This window comes from Oncorhynchus mykiss, chromosome 26 (genome assembly GCF_013265735.2).
Source record: "Oncorhynchus mykiss isolate Arlee chromosome 26, USDA_OmykA_1.1, whole genome shotgun sequence".
NCBI lineage: Eukaryota > Metazoa > Chordata > Actinopteri > Salmoniformes > Salmonidae > Oncorhynchus > Oncorhynchus mykiss.
Window position 1 is genome coordinate 43,078,769 of NC_048590.1, and position 17,802 is coordinate 43,096,570.

General features: G+C 41.7%; 1 protein-coding gene across 2 annotated transcripts in view; it reads left to right on the forward strand.

Moving 5' to 3' along the window:
* The first annotated feature begins 5,863 nt into the window (after positions 1–5,863).
* Positions 5,864–17,802, forward strand: part of LOC110515300 (endophilin-A3-like) — a 76,276-nt gene continuing 64,337 nt past the window's right edge. For both annotated transcript variants that reach the window (XM_036963689.1, XM_036963690.1), the window contains exon 1: positions 5,864–6,063. In XM_036963689.1, the coding sequence (XP_036819584.1) occupies positions 6,019–6,063 (45 nt within the window). In that variant the 5' untranslated portion in view covers positions 5,864–6,018. The remainder of the gene's footprint in view (positions 6,064–17,802) is intronic.

A 17,802-nucleotide genomic window follows, 5' to 3' on the forward strand; every position in this document is an offset into this window, starting at 1 on the left:
GCTGAGCGTTTAGATCGTTTATTCCTGAGAGCCGGGTGTCAGCCACAAGCCAAATTGCCAGCCGCGTTTGTGTCGCCACGGTCATCCTCTCACCTCACTCGGACTCGCCTCAACCTCTCCCCTCAGGTTGGCGAGGGACGCAGGCCATTGTAGGTGCTCAACCCGTGTGTCACATGGCCTTTTCACAGAGTAACATTAATGCCACATGAAGGGCTGACGCCGAGCGGTGTGAAACTGTGAAATGTATTATAAATTGACCGAGCCGGCGGTGGTTGTACAGTACGGATGTGAAGAACTGTGAGCGCTGGTCACAGGCATTGTTATGACTCTGGCTGTTTAGTATCATGGGAGTTGACAGGGCAGTACTGGTGGCCATGGAGGGGCAGAGTTGTGTGTGTTTTGTGAACAACAGCCACAGAGCTGCCAGAGAGAAAAATCATGAACTAAAACAGACCCCGTATGAAAGATGGTGTCTAACTATGTCCCAATGTTACATGTTTAAATGATATCTATTCTCTGCTCTTCCAATATAAGGGTTTACCATTGACATGTGACACTTACTTTGTCTTTGTTGTATTTTACTCATGTGCTTTTATTGTGTTGAAATTAATTTCCAATTGGAATTACAAATTGGTGTGTACTTACCGTAACCTAAGATGTTGTTTCCCAACAGTTCAACTCAGAGCAGTGAATAGCTGCTTCTTGTTGTTTTCTTTCAGGGACGGTCTTAAACAGCGCCTCTGTAACATTCCTCCCTATTGGCCGGTGCTCTTTAGGGTTCTACAGTGTTGTTATCAGCAGCAGAGGTAGCACTTGAGATGAAACATCTGTAGGAGGGAGATGTGAACCAGGCGCCAGAGCGTCCCTGTGACGAGGGTGGAATCATCCCTCTAGGATTCTACTGCCACCCTCAGGATACAGGCCCACCAGGCACATACCAGTACACACTGACAGCATGAACTGCTTATCCACTTGGTTCTTGCATTGTTACTTTGCATTGAGTTTTTTTCTCCCCTAGTTTTATTGAAAGGGATAAACAGAAATGAGGTGGGACTGGGGGACAGATAGAAGGAACATAGTGTGAATTTTCTCATTGCTTTTTTACACCATAATTCTACACCATAAACTGATTAGTTATTTAATCACTGAAGTTCACAGTATGTATGAGATCAGCCCTCAGCCCTTTCTGCTGGAACACCTGCTGACATCTGGTGTAGGGTGAAGTTGCCCCTTACATTTTCCCCACTTATGGTTAGGGTAAGGGCTGGGGGAGGGGAAGCTGATCCTAGATCTGTACCTAGGGGAAACTTCACCCCAGAGCCAGACATCTTAAAACACTTGATAGCTGAATGATTTGGAGTCACATAGTGAATTTGTAAGATGGAGTAATGAACACACTCATTCTAAAATAATATTAGTAATGATAAAATAATAATAATAAAATAGTAATGATTTTTATAGCCTACAATACAGCATATATAACACATCAACAAGCACTTATATTTGAATAAATAGGGTATACCATCTACATAGAGTGTTATCTGTCATACAGTATCTTTATCATATAGCATCATAAATGAAATACAAACTCCCAAAAAATCACAAGAACCATTTTTAAAAAGACTAAAGCCACACACTAAAAAGTAAGCTTATTCTGAATGCTTTATTAGACTCTGTTTGAAAAAATAATAAAATGTGATGAGAATATATTATAAAGCTAACAGTTAATGTAGCTCCCATACCATAATTATAGCAGTATCATGGTCATAAACACAGTACCAGTCAAAAGTTTGGACACACCTACTCATTCAAGGGTTTTTCTTTATTTGTACTATTTTCTGCATTGTGCTCTAGAATAATAGTGAGGACATCAAAACTATGAAATAACATATATGGAATCATGTAGAATCCAACAAAGTGTTAAATAAATCAAAATATAGTTGAGATTCTTCAAAGTAGGCACCCTTTGCCTTGATGACAGCTTTGCACACTCTTGGCATTCTCTTAACCAGCTTCACCTGGAATGCTTTTTCAACATTCTTGAAGGAGTTCCCACACACGCTGAATACTTGTTGGCTGCTTTTCCTTCACTCTGCGGTCCAACTCATCCCAAACATTCACATTGTGGAGGCCAGGTCATCTGATGCAGCACTACATCACTCTCCGTCTTGGTCAAATAGCCCTTACACAGCCTGGAGGTGTGTTGGGTCATTGCCAACCAGATGGGATGGCGATCGCTGCAGTAACTCTGGGTCTTCCTTTCATGTGGGGTCCTCATGAGAGCCAGTTTCATCATGTAGCTTGATGGTTTTTGTGACTGCACTTGAAGAAACTTAAAATGTTCCGTATCTTGCCATTTTCCAGATTGACTGACCTTCATGTCTTAAAGTAATGATGGACTGTCATTTCTCTTTGCTTATTTGAGCTGTTCTTCCCATAATATGGAATTGGTCTTTTACCAAATAGGGCTATCTTCTGTATTCACCCCTACCTTGTCACAGCACAACTGATTGGCTCAAATGCACCTGTTCATTGAAATGCATTCCAGGTAACTATCTCATGAAGCCGGTTGAGAGAATGCCAAGAGTGTGTAAAGCTGTCATCAAGGCAAAGGGTGGCTACTTTGAAGAATATCAAATATATTTTGATTTGTTTAACACTTTTTTGGTTACTACATGATTCCATATATGTTATTTCATAGTTTTGATGTCCACTATTATTCTACAATGTAGAAAATAGTCAAATAAAAAAAACTTGATTGAGTAGGTGTCTCCAAACTTTTGACTGGTACTGTAGTTCGCAACCAGCATTACTTCTATGTTTGCAGGTATACTGTAACCTTAAACATCAGGGGAGCTCGGCTTTAGAGAGACAGAGAAGTCATCGTGTGTGCGAAAATCCTTTTCTCAGCCTCATCTATCGACCACCTCTGCTCTTCTGGGTATACCTGCAGACCAATTTCTATTCCAATTCCTAATACAAAACATGATGAACAACTTAATGTGTATGTTCGCTTCATATGAAATGAATGGGAGTGTAAAAACTGCTCTTAGTCTGTCCCCCTTGTGGTGAATAGGAGCTGTGTCTGTGAGGTTTGAGATCTCTTGTTCTAAGACTATGGCGCCTCCTTGTGGTACACATTGTGTACAATGAACACAGTTTATAACAGTTTATAATTTAGAACTCAACAGAAGCAAATCAATCAATCACAATTGAATTATACCAAGTATCAGGTTTGTTTTTCTTGAGACAACTGTTGCCCTAGAGGACCAATATTGGAGGAAACAACATCAAACACTTGTAAAAGTGACTTCCTAATCACATATTTTATATTGTATATTTTATATAAGTATACAGCTTGATTCCTTAGTTGCTACATAAATTTTGTAGCATAAATTTTGTACATAAATTTTGTACATAAATTTTGTACATAAATTTTGACTTGTAAATGAATTATATAAATCCATTGATTCTTGAAGAATACAATTTCTAAATGCCTCATGAGCTTAGTTCATCTGTTGTGCCACATCAGGACCCAAAATATAAGTTATACGTTTTATTCCAATGTTTGTAAACAATATAAATGTAAACAAACACTGTACAGCCTCAAAACATGGTACAAATATAATTTTGATATACTGGATGGTCAGTCCTTGTATACACAGCTCAGTCTATGAAATTGAGAGTGGTTACATTTCTCCAGGCCCATGCCTCAGCTTTTTACCAAAACAGAGGTGAGACAGCGCTAAGTTATTGTTTCAACTGCGGATTCTAGCTGTAGCACTTTCCTGCATTCAAATGACCTAGTGGTCTCATGGGTGGAATGGCATCAATATTTCTCATAATGTCATCATTAACAATTTTTTTTTTTTTAAACACAGAAAATCTGGTGTTTCTATGTCAAACGGTTTTGTTATATTTCAGTATTCTGTGATGTATATAAAGTGTAATATTGGGATGCAAACTCCAAATTCAATACATTTCAAATCTATATCTGACGTGGTACAGGTGTCTTCTTTTTTGATCCCATAACCATGTGTGTGAGGTGTATACTTTTGTTTCAAAGTAGATTTAGATTTTTTAAGACTACCAATAAACACTCTCTGTGACCCTGATTTAGCCCACTGCAGTAAAAGGTTAAGTAATTATGCCAGAGAGGCTATAGAACAAATCTGGGCATAACACATACATTGAGATTTTTACCCAGTATAGTATATTATAGTATAGCATAGACTGTATATTATAGTACTATAGTTTAATTTAGTATAGTATAGTATAGACCCCTCAAACTCAACTCTGCACCTGGAAGCCAGTCCCACTGCGGTTTTATTTCATTGTTCCCCTCTAATCAGGGACTGATTTAGACCTGGGACACCAGGTGGGTGATTCCCCTCTAATCAGGGACTGATTTAGACCTGGGACACCAGGTGGGTGATTCCCCTCTAATCAGGGACTGATTTAGACCTGGGACACCAGGTGGGTGCAATTAATTATCAGGTAGAACAGAACCAGCAGGCTCTAGACCTCGTAGGGTCAGAGTTGAGTACCTCTGGTATGGACGGTATAGTATAGTATAGACAGTATAGTTTAGTATAAGTATAGACTGTATAGTATAGTAGTATAGTATAGTAGTATAATATAGACAATATAGTATAGTATAGTAGTAAAGTATAGGCAGTATAGTAGTATATTATAGTAGTGTAGTAGTATAGTAAAGTGTAGTACAATCATTAGGGTTGTTGTACTGGCAGTTATGTTGCCAGCCACACATTCTGGCTTGAGTTTTTTTCTGAAAGTTAATATTAAGTACAGTGTAGATCCACTGTCATCCCCATTCAAATACATTATTTGTACTTTCTGCATGCTCTGGTTTGGTGAACACACTCTTGACAGTCCTTGGATGTATGTGTCAGGACCCATGTGAATCAGCAAACAGCATGTAGACATTAGGCACCAAACAGAAGAAAACAGACTAAAACAGGGAGGGACTACCTAAACTTGTCCAATAACAAACACTTGTTTTTGTTTACTGTTGCAAAATGTTTTGCTATGGTACACCCTAATGAATACAGCCCAGGATATGCCGCTAGGAGAGCTAATAGAAGACAATGCATTTTTTAATGAGTGTAAATACTCTGAGGGCTTCCAGGAAGCACTGCTGGGTAACTCATAACCTAACTGCCTACAATCTGCTATGTCATTATTCTGTACAGATATAGGCCTTGTAGAAGGTTCCTGAGTAAAGTGTTGCCAATGTAGCATAGTTAGAATGAATGTAGAACATGTATAATGAAAGGCTTTATACCCTGAAGCAGAACCATGTATTTATCTAAATTCACGGCTCTGGCCTGATGTAGCTATAGAATGGACACAACAAACCAGCTGACCAGTGACCGTAACTTGCTGCACATTCTGTTCCATTACAGCAGGGGGCAGCAAAGTCTTTCAGAACATATTTCATAATTAGGCCTAGACATTGTAATGGGGCCCGAATAAAACAACATAAATAACAAACATAAGTATGGCCAAAATACAATGTTTTTGTTGCACCTGCAGTTTGAGTTGGTGATATAGGCCTTTCCCTTCTGTAGCCCTACCAATAGCATGGAATTCCTTGGCAGAAAGTATGTAATAAATCATGAAACTATACAATACCAGATAAATTATTTGTCAATCAATACTTATGAAAATCAACGACATCACGACTCACAAATAGGGTACTCTCGCTTTCTCTTTCCGTCGTATGCTGTTTTTAAGCGTGGGCTTCCACCGCTCGATCAAATTTACATAAACTTAGAGCTTTCCACCAATCAGGATTGAGAACGCACGACATGTCTGCGATACAGAAACCCGCTCCTCCAACTCAAGCAGCGGCAACATTGTAGCGGAGAAACGCCAGCGGACGGGAAGCAACGAGGGGAGCGCCACGGAATAGACCCCGTTACATTGTTGTGATTGCCCCATCTAGATCGTATTCTGTCAGATCTCTCTGAAAAGTGAATCGGTACACCATTGAGGATGTCGGTGGCAGGGCTGAAGAAGCAATTTCACAAAGCCAGTCAGGTGAGCAGGAGACGCCCCGTTATATCACAATAAGTGGTAATGTTTCATCATAACGTTATGATTTTAATGAACCTATCTAAACATGACATTGATCTATCGGTTATACAAACAACGACAATATAATAAAGCAATATTTCTGGCTTGACGTCATGGTCTATTAGTTCCAATCCACTCTCGCTTTCATAATCAAGCTTACAAGTAGCGAGTCGACATCATTGTTGTGTTGTGTATTTTCTGGCCCCGTGCCTCCAGTGTTGTCAGGAATGTGCACGTATGGTCGGGAGCGAGCGATCTACTTGAGCCTAGAGAGAGAAAAACATGTAGGCGACCTGCAACTAGTAGCAAGTGCAGCAGGTCCTTTTTCCAAATTTGGGATTGTTTTGCTTGCCAGCGCGATTTTATCATTCATTTGCCAGATGGTGCTTTTCTCTGAATAGGGTTCCTGACTGATATGCATTTGCTCGCAGGCTTAACAAAGACTCCAACATACAATGGAGAACATAGCAGTACCACAAGCTGTCCACCTCCTTTTGGTCAAGTTCTCAACGGTCTCCCAGCTAGCTTGTCAGCCACCTGCTTTGCTGTCCTTTAGCCTAGTTTCAGGCAATGATCTTTCATGGTAGCACCCAATGTGCATGTAGCCTCAGTTGTGAGTTGATGAAGATATCTTGCTATCTTGTTTCAGAAGTGTTGCTCCCTTCCCTATTTATATTATACAATTGGTCTGTCTGTCCATCTGTCTGCCTGTAAAGTCTGTCTGCCTGCCTGTAAAGTGTGTCTGCCTGCCTGTAAAGTACAGTTGAAGTCAGAAGTTTACATACACTTAGGTTGGAGTCATTAAAACTCGTTTTTCAACCACTCCATAAATTTCTTGTTAACAAACTATAGTTTTAGCAAGTCGTTTAGGACATCTACTTTGTGCATGACACAAGTAATTTTTCCAACAATTGTTTACAGACAGATTATTTCACTTACAATTCACTGTATCACAATTCCAGTGGGTCAGAAATTTACATACACTAAGTTGACTGTGCCTTTAAACAGCTTGGAAAATACCACAAAATTATGTCATGGCTTTAGAAGCTTCTGATAGGCTAACTGACATCATTTGAGTCAATTGGAGGTGTACCTGTGGATGTATTTCAAGGCCTACCTTCAAACTCAGTGCATCTTTGCTTGACATCTTCGGAAAATCAAAAGAAATCAGCCAAGACCTCAGAAAAAACATTGTAGACCTTCACAAGTCTGGTTCATCCTTGGGAGCAATTTCCAAATGCCTGAAGGTACCACGTTCATCTGTACAAACAATAAGAATAAGAAATCCAGACTATGGTTTGCAACTGCACATGGGGACGAAGATCGTACTTTTTGGAGAAATGTCCTCTGGTCTGATGAAACAAAAATAGAACTGTTTGGCCATAATGACCATTGTTATGTTTGGTGGAAAAAGGGGGACGCATGCAAGCCGAAGAACATCATCCCAACCGTAAAGCACGGGGGTGGCAGCATCATGTTGTTGGGGTGCTTTGCTGCAGGAGGGACTGGTGCACTTCACAAACTAGATGGCATCTTGAGGAAGGAAAGTTATGTGGATATATTGAAGCAACATCTCAAGATATCAGTCAGGAAGTTAAAGCTTGGGTCATCCAACTGGACAATGACCCCAAGCATACTTTCAAAGTTGTGGCAAAATGGCTTAAGGACAACAAGGTATTGGCCATCACAAAGCCCTGACCTCAATCCTATAGAACATTTGTGAGCAGAACTGAAAAAGTGTGTGTGAGCAAGGAGGCCTACAAACCTGACTCAGTTACACCAGCTCTGTCAGGAGGAATGAGCTAAAATTCACCCAACTTATTGTGGGAAGCTTGTGGAAGGTTACCCGAAACGTTTTAACTATTTAAAGGCAATGCTACCAAATACTAATTGAGTGTATGTCAACTTCTGACCCACTGGAAATGTGATGAAAGAAATAAAAGCTGAAATAAATAATTCTCTACTATTATTCTGACATTTCACATTCTTAAAATAAAGTGGTGATCCTAACTGACCTAAAACAGGGCATTTTTACTCTGATTAAATGTCAGGAATTGTGAAAAACTGAGTTTAAATGTATTTGGCTAAGGCCTATGTAAACTTCCGGCTTCAACTGTATGTCTGCCTGTCTGTCTGTCAGAATCTTTTCCCACTTGTTTTCAGGAAACCCCTTGTTGTGTTCGAAGTCACATTCTGATGCCATGCTGTGTAGGCTAAAATATATATTTTCACATGTGGAGATAGTTAACTTGTTACCAGACAACCTAGATAACGTGCACACTGAATAGACAGCACACATCGCAAAGAAAATGGGTCAGTCTCTAGGCACACAACCTATTTATTCCCATATAGTAGACCAACTAGTGTAGTTTTGGTCCAAGCAAGTACAAACATGTCACACTGGTTGTATAATCAGTCTATTAACATTCTCATTAAGAATTCAATTACCTTTTCTAATACGTACATTGTTGCCCATCTTCCACCACAATTACTCAGCACGAAAAGACAGCATGACGCTGGAATGTGACATATCAGAACAATGGCTCATGAATAGACCGTGTGTGTGTGTACGTGTGTGTGGATTCACATTACCATGCTCTGAGAATGGATCGTGTTCATCACGGAAGAACATTGTCATTCAGTTGTTGCTTGGGACCATGAAGTTGAATATATGCATTATTATCTGATTATGCAGCTGGGTAAAAGTTATTAATAATGATTCATTTAGTGGTAAATGTCAACACATTTCCAATAATCTGAACATTGTAACTGTATTTTCTGTCTGTCTGTCCGTCCGTCTGTCTGGTTGTCTGGTTTTACTGCCTCAGCAGATCATGTTTTTATCTGGTTCCTGTCTGGTAATGTACCACCAAAGATATTAAACTAATTCCTGTTATTCGGTTCAATCGGCGTGATTTTCCACTGTTATTCACCTAAAGGGAAGCGGAATGGAATATTGGCCTTAGATGAACAAACAGGCGTGTGTGTGTGTGTGTGTGTGTTCACAGTCACACCCAGTAGTGTTTATGAAGCTACCTCTACTTGATCACATCAAAGTGTGATCCATTCTGACACTGTGACAACAGTGTGGCTGTGTCCCAAGTGGCACCATATTCCCTATATAGTGCAATACTTTTGACAAGGGCCCATAGGGGTCAATATCAGTATACTATATAGGGAGTAGGGTGCCTTTTGGGATGCAACCTGTGACTGACAGCAAACACAATACTGTAGCTTTCTCTCCCCTTCCCTCCCTATATCTCCCCAGTGATAATTGGATCTGTTATGTGCGGTCGTGGTCACTTAACCTTCCACTACTCTGTTTACGGTGTGAAGTCCTCTCATTACCCTGGTTACACTCCTTCAGAGTGAAAGATGAAGCCATTGTCTGAGAGAAGGTTTATGGGTATCTGTCGCCCCGTTCTTTATCTTGTACATTTTTTATGTATCTGGGTGGAGTAAACTCACTGACCTGAGTCAGGCTCTAACAGGCTGTAAAATAAGGTAGTCAATACTTAGGGACACGTCATTTAAAAATCAATACATTTATTCTTATCCCAAACAATTAGAGTTAAGTACATTGCTCAAGGGCAAAGCTCAGGATTTGAACCAGCAACCTTTCAGTTACTGGGCCAACCCTCTTAACCGCTAGGCTACCTTCCACCCAACATCACACACCAACCATTATATATAGTATGTAACACAGTAGCGTGTCCCCTCCAATGGTGGATGCCAAGGCCTCTTGGCCAGGTCAGTTTACCTAGGTAGGAAGAAACCTTGAGAGGAACCAGAGTCATAAGTAGAAGGCCTTCCTCCTCTAGTTAGACACAATGGTCTGCATGGGTAGAAGTTCAAAGTACATATGCAGTATTAAACCATCAATGCCAGACGGTTCTCTTTCAAGGTGAAAGACAATACCTGTTCCACTCTGTACATACAGTAGTCCCTGTCAGTCAGAAATACTGTGTGTTATCAGGGAACCGTGTTTAGCCTGTCTGCGTGTGTGTTTATCAATGGAGGTCAAGGTGCATGCTGCTTCATCTTGGTGTGTGTGTGAGTGCAGTTGTGTGTGGTGTATACAAGGTGTGTGTGTGTGTGTGAGTGCGATGTTATCACTGGGTTTAAATGTGTTTTTTTAATGGTGTGTTTCAGCACGTTAGCTGGTGAACATGAAATCCATTACAGTAGCTAAAGGAAGCTATTGTGTAATGACGGTATTGGATGCGGCTAACACCCCCGTAAAAAACATATGAATCATTCATGTTAAAAAGGACTCAGCCAAACTGTGTGGCAGGTTTTCAGCTCATTAACATGTTGGCAGTTTATCAGCTGTCTATTGTGAGTTCCATTGGGAAATCCAGCAGCCATTCTTTTTGTGTAAATAGGGCTCTGGGGTTAAGTTTCCTCTAGGTACAGATCTAGGATCAGTTTACCCTCCCCAATCCCCAATAACCATTAGTGGGGAAAATGATAAACTGACCCACGATCGTCACTACGTGTGGCTGTTATAACTGTTATAAGGAGCCATGAGCTGAATTTAGCAAGTCATGTAATCCACTGTGGTGTGACAGGTGACATTCTAAAGTCTAAGGTCACAATGTTTCATATCCTGTGTTGTGTAGCTGAAATTGGCTTGTGTGTGTGTGTGTAAGGGTCTTTTGGAAACCAGACTGCTTCCTTCTTCCATTGAGTGTCTCTATCAAACAATGTTCCATTTCCACTGTTTTTGACAACATTATCTAGCCCAACATTCTACACACAATAGTGTCATTGTGTGTCATCCTGCCTGTACACCAAATATCCTTATGGGACAATAAAGATTGACTGAAGATATATGAACACACACAAAAAAAAACATTTTTGTTGTTGTATTCTGAGTTCCGACACACAGGCCGTAAAAGCTTCTGTTCAATGCCAAGCCCAGCACAGTGACAGGGCTGTCCTGTCTTCTGTCAGAAATCTCATTAAGGCCTAAGGAATGGAATTCATTTCCCCACTGACATGTAGGAGTGCTTGTGTAATCTAGCTGTCCCAGGAGATGTCTCTGAATGTCCTAACGAAGCTCCTACCACTCTCTCTCTCCAGTCTCCACTATCACTTATTATGCTGTACTCCCTCTTCATGGTCATCCTCAGAGACAGACAGGCAGGCAGGACAGATTGAAAGAGAGACAGACAGACAGGCAGAAGCAGGACAGATTGAAAGAGAGACAGACAGGCAGAAGCAGGACAGATTGAAAGAGAGACAGACAGGCAGGCAGGCAGGACAGATTGAAAGAGAGACAGACAGACAGGCAAAAGCAGGATGTCCATTGAGCTTTGACCAGCCATCTCCAGTGGACCCTGACCAGTTGTTCCGTCACTTTATCTTGTTGTGTTGTGAGGCCTTGTACAGAGGAGCCAGCAAAGTGCACAGCACACACACACTTCCTGCAAACCAGTGGATTGGATTTAGGCATTCATTAAATATCTGCCTAAGAACATTTGCTAATCAGCTGTAGCTTAATAAAATAATAATAATACAAATAATAATGTTTGGTCTCCACACCTTGTTCCTGGATTTTCAACCTGCAGAATCCATTTTATTTGAGTAAACTAAACACGTCGAACCAGAGCATCACAAACCTGCTCAGTGGGTGACATGTCTGGTGTGTATGCAGGCCATGGAAGAACTGGGAAAAGGGGAAGGGGTCTGAATACTTTCCGAATGCACTATATACAGTGCCTTAGGAAAATATTCAGACCCCTTGACGTTTTCCTCATTTTGTTACGTTACAGCCTTATTCTAAAATAGATTAAATAAAACAAATGTCCTCAGCAATCTACACACAATATCCCAAAATGACAAAACAAAAACAAGTTTTTAGAAATGTTTGCATCTCTGCAGCACTCCACCAATCAGGCATTTATGGTAGAGGGGCAAGACAGAAGGCTGTAACGGCTGTTAGAAGGAGTGGAGGATCAAGGTGCAGCGTGGTACGTGTTCATCTTTATTATTGGAACTGAACACTGAATAACAAAAAAAACAACGAAGAGAACGAACGAAACCGAAACAGTTCTGTCTGGTGCAGAAAGACACAAAACAGAAAACAACTACCCACAAAACACAGGTAGGAAAAGGCTACCTAAGTATGGTTCTCAATCAGAGACAACGATAGACAGCAGCCTCTGATTGAGAACCACACCCGGCCAAACACACAGAAATAGAAAACATAGAACACAAAACATAGAATACCCACCCCAACTCACTCCCTGACCAAACCATAATAGAGACATAAAAAGGTCAGGGCGTGACAAAGGCACATGACAGCCCGCTTGAAGTTTGCCAAAGGGCACCTAAGGACTCTCAGACCATGAGAAACAAGATTCTCTGGCCTGATGAAACCAAGATTGAACACTTTGGTCTGAATGCCAAGTGTCACGTCTGGAGGAAACCTGGCACCATCCCTAAGGTGAATCATGGTGGTGGCATCATCATGCTGTGGGGATGTTTTTCAGCGGCAGGGACTGGGAGACTAGTCAGGATCGAGGGAAAGATTAATGGAGCAAAGTGCAGAGAGATCCTTGATGAAAATCTGCTCCAGAGCGCTCAGGACCTCAAACTGGGACGAAGGTTCACCTTCCAACAGGGCAATGACCCTAAGCACATTCTGACAAGTCTCTGAATGTCCTTGAGTGGCTCAGCAAGAGCCCGGACATGAACTTGATCGAACATCTTTGGAGAGACCTGAAAATAGCTGTGCAGCTACGCACCCCCTCCAACATGACAGAGCTTGAGAGGATCTGCTGAGGAGAACGGGAGAAAATACAGTTGTGCAAAGCTTGTAGCGTCGTAACCAAGAAGTCTCTGATGTAATCGCTGCCTAAGGTGCTTCAACAAAGTACTGAGTAAAGGGTCTGAATACTTACGTAAATGTGATATTTCAGTTTTGAATTATTTTTTATAAATTAGCAAACATATCTAAACTTGTTTTTGCTCTGTCATTATGGGGTATTGTGTGTAATCAATTTCAGAATAAGGCTGTAACGTAACAAAATGTGGAAAACGTCAAGGGGTCTGAATACTTTCTGAAGGCACTGTATATAATATATATTATGATTCTAATTCTATTTTTAATTCACACCTGCACTGTTGGAGCTCAGAACTGAAGTGTTTTACAGTAACTACATCTGAGACCCTGTGCATGTGACTAGATAAACATCTGATCTGATGAATGTGTGTCAGTGTGTCAGCTACATAATGTACTCAGACCTACTGGGTCTGCAATGTAATTCATGATTATTGATAAGCTTGGTGTTGGTGCTTATCATCGGTCAAGAGGGGCTTTAGATTTTCAACCAGGTCATCAGTAAGGGTGTGTGTGTGTGTGTGTGTGTGTGTGTGTGTGTGAGAGTGTGTGTGTGTTCCCAGGGCAGTGGTTGACCTTTTCATGACCTTGTGGCACGACACCAATTCTATTTTTTAAGATAGAATTGTAAGATTTTTCCATATACGCTGCGTTTTCCTTCCTGATTTTGTAACCCTGAATCTGATTCACTCGTAGTTTAAACCCATCAGACTTCACCCTGGTCCTAGTCAACTCACTTTCAAAGCACTAACAAGTTGGTTACAGCCAGCTGCTGTAGTATTAATTTTTCAATGTTCGTATTCATACCTTATTTCTCTCTCTCTCCCTCCTACAAGAACGTTAGCTCTCTCTCTCTCTCTCTCTCTCTACAGAACGGTAGCTCTCTCTCTCTCTCTCTCTCTCCCCCTACAGAACGGTAGCTCTCTCTCTCTCTCTCTACAGAACGGTAGCTCTCTCTCTCTCTCTCTCTCTCTCTCTCTCTCTCTCCCCCTACAGAACGGTAGCTCTCTCTCTCTCTCTCCCCCTACAGAACGGTAGCTCTCTCTCTCTCTCTCTCTACAGAACGGTAGCTCTCTCTCTCTCTCTCTCTCTCCCCCTACAGAACGGTAGCTCTCTCTCTCTCTCTCTACAGAACGGTAGCTCTCTCTCTCTCTCTCTCTCTCTCTCTCTCTCCCCCTACAGAACGGTAGCTCTCTCTCTCTCCCCCTACAGAACGGTAGCTCTCTCTCTCTCTCTCTCTACAGAACGGTAGCTCTCTCTCTCTCTCTCTCTCTCCCCCTACAGAACGGAAGCTCTCTCTCTCTCTCTCTCTACAGAACGGTAGCTCTCTCTCTCTCTCTCCCCCTACAGAACGGTAGCTCTCTCTCTCTCTCTCTACAGAACGGTAGCTCTCTCTCTCTCTCTCTCTCTCCCCCTACAGAACGGTAGCTCTCTCTCTCTCTCTCTCTCTCCCCCTACAGAACGGTAGCTCTCTCTCTCTCTCCCCCTACAGAACGGTAGCTCTCTCTCTCTCTCTCTCTCTCCCCCTACAGAACGGTAGCTCTCTCTCTCTCTCCCCCTACAGAACGGTAGCTCTCTCTCTCTCTCTCTCTACAGAACGGTAGCTCTCTCTCTCTCTCTCTCTCTCCCCCTACAGAACGGTAGCTCTCTCTCTCTCCCTCCAACAATAATATTAGCTATTTCTGTCAAAAGAACATTCTCTCTCTCTCTCTCTCTCTCTCTCTCTCTACAGAACGGTAGCGCTCTCTCTCTCTCTCTCTCTCTCTCTCTCTCTCTCTCTCTCTCTCTCTCTCTCTCCCCCTACAGAACGGTAGCTCTCTCTCTCTCTCTCTACAGAACGGTAGCTCTCTCTCTCTCTCTCTCTCTCTCTCTCTCTCTCCCCCTACAGAACGGTAGCTCTCTCTCTCTCTCTCTCTCCCCCTACAGAACGGTAGCTCTCTCTCTCTCTCTCTCTCTACAGAACGGTAGCTCTCTCTCTCTCTCTCTCTCTCTCTCTCTCTCTCTCTCTCTCTCTCTCTCTCTCCCCCCTACAGAACGGTAGCTCTCTCTCTCTCTCTCTCCCCCTACAGAACGGTAGCTCTCTCTCTCTCTCTCCCCCTACAGAACGGTAGCTCTCTCTCTCTCTCTCTCTCTCTCTCTAGAACGGTAGCTCTCTCTCTCTCTCCCCCTACAGAACGGTAGCTCTCTCTCTCTCTCTCTCTCTCTCTCTCTCTCTAGAACGGTAGCTCTTTCTCTCCCTCCAACAATAATATTAGCTATTTCTCTCAAAAGAACACTCTCTCTCTCTCTCTCTCTGCAAAATAATTCTCTCTGTTAAATAAGCACCATCATTCCTCTTGACAGGCCCTTAAAATATTCATGCCTGAGATGTTTTGTTTATAATGGGTTCTGACCTTTCGCTGGTGTGGAGTGTGTCTATGGTGATCTATGATGTTCACCATGTCCTGGCCTTAGTGATACAGTGGCAAATGAAAGTCTATACACCCCTTACACAATCTTCACATTTTCCTGCCTTAAAATGAAATAAAACATGTATTACATTTGATTTATTTCCTACAGATGTACACAACTTACTCCACATATTCAGAGATAAGGCTTGAATATTGCAGTCCAGCGATGGTTTCCCCAAAAATGTACTGAGCTTGTGTAATTTTGACAAAAACAATGGATAACTGTTGCCCTAAGAGTTGTGCAAAGTTGATAGAATCTTATTTAAAATGATGACAGGCTGTAATAGCTGCCAAAGTTGATAGAATCTTATTTAAAATGACAGGCTGTAATGGCTGCCAAAGTTGATAGAATCTTATTTAAAATGATCAAAGGCTGTAATGGCTGCCAAAGTTGCTTCCATCAAGTATTAACTCTGGGGTGTGAAGACATCTTAGTTTATTTTATTCATTTGGAACATTTTCCATAATTTGTCTTTCACTATGACAATGTGGAGGAGGATGTGTAGATAGGTAGGGGAAAAAAATCCCTGAAATTATAAAAAAAAATATTCTCATTTTAAGGCAGCAAAATGTGAAGACTGTGCAAGGGGTGTGTAAACTTTCAATAGCAGCCGTATATCATAGTGTTCTGGCCAGTTGTTGCTGTTCCATCTCTCCCCTTCCAAAGTCCTGCTGAATTCCCACTATAATCTCTCCTGGGGGAGATTCAGGAAACAGGGGAAATACTGAAAGCAGCTGTTTTTTTCAAAGGAAATGTAGTAGCTTATCAGTGTTCAGTTGTCTCAGTAAGTATCAGTAGCAGTATCAATGGGAAATGACAGGGTGAACTCTCGGAACTGATGAGTGTGATTGTTTTGAAAACAGTGCTGTAGGCCTATACTGTTACTGCACTGTACTGTTGGGTATCAATTCTTACATTGGTATCGATGTAGACTTAGTACTAGATGCCCTACTGTATTTAGTGTGAGCGGACCAAGTCATTGGGCGTCACTCTAAAGCGGGAAGGTGGAATAAACGAGTCAGGAGTAGGTTTTCTTGATTGAACACAGTTCTCTATTGAGGGCATTGGGTCAACACAAACACTCCAACATAATCAATGAAACTCTCCCAAGGAAAAACATACATCTTCTCCAGATGAAACAGGAACACAATAGGATTATCTTTAAACTACAACAAAAGTCACGGGATTGTCACCGTCTTAGTGGTTCTTCCTGGATAGCTCCTCTCTCTCGGTGGCCATCTTCCAGAGATAGGTTTCCCCTTCCCCCTCTGCTGGTTCCATTCTCTCTCTTATAGGGGAAGGAGAATATGTCATTAGTACCGTCAGCTGTGCTTAATTGCCTCTGGTTACCTTGTCTCCCATGCCTTGTTGGGCTACTATCCGTGAGCCCAGCCTGCCCTCTGGTGGTCCTTCCACACTAACTAATCCAATAACAACATGTTAGAAACTTTAGCAAGGCTTATTTAGGCCTGTATTCCTCATGCTATTGAAGATTGTTACCTACAATAAGCTACGGACGGAATTCGATCCAACGCAGATTAAAGGCCTGCGCACAACGATACGCAAAGGGCCTTTCCCTGACGTCTGAGGAGATCACATTCGCTGTAAAAGCCACGATTGCTGAGTCAGGGAGAAATGGCCTTTATAAAGGGAACAGCATAGCACAGGTTGTTAATGTGTGATTGTTTGAATCCCGACCTAAATATCTCTCTTTAGTTTCTCAACTGTTGTCATGATAGCAGGGAGCAGTTTCAGTATGGTTTCCTGCACACTTGTTTAACTGTTGTTGATTCATTGTCGGTTAGTTGTTTGTTTACACAAATCAATGTAAAGGTGTGTTGGCTGTGTGTTATCACAGCCCAGGGAATTGTCCTGTTATATCCCTGTGGAAGGGATATTGTTGCCACAGCATTCTTTTCAAAGAACAGGAAACTGCAGAGTAACACTCGCAGAGTAACACTCGGTCGGTCTCCCATTGTCACTCGGTCTCCCATTGTCAAGATATTAAAGAAAAGCACAATAGGAAAAAATACGTTATTGGCCGTACCTTCTAAAACATTTGACAAACGTTTTTCCTCTGTTTCCCTTCACGAGCAATATTGGGTCCATATTCATGATTCTTCTCAGAGTAAGAGTGCTGATCTAGGATCAGGTCCCCCCTGTCCATATAAATATTATTCATTATGATTTAAAAGGCACATCAGTTCCTAGACCAGCACTCTTTCTTGAGAAGCTGCATTAATACGTGCCCAGAACTTTCCCAAATGCTCAAAGAAGAGCCAACTGTGTCTAACTGAATTCACTTTTGAGTAGAACAAAATAGAAGTGGTTGCACCGTCCAAAACCTTTGAAGAACTGCGTCATCAGTTTCACTTCACGCAGTTCAGAATGTTCCCAAATGTTCA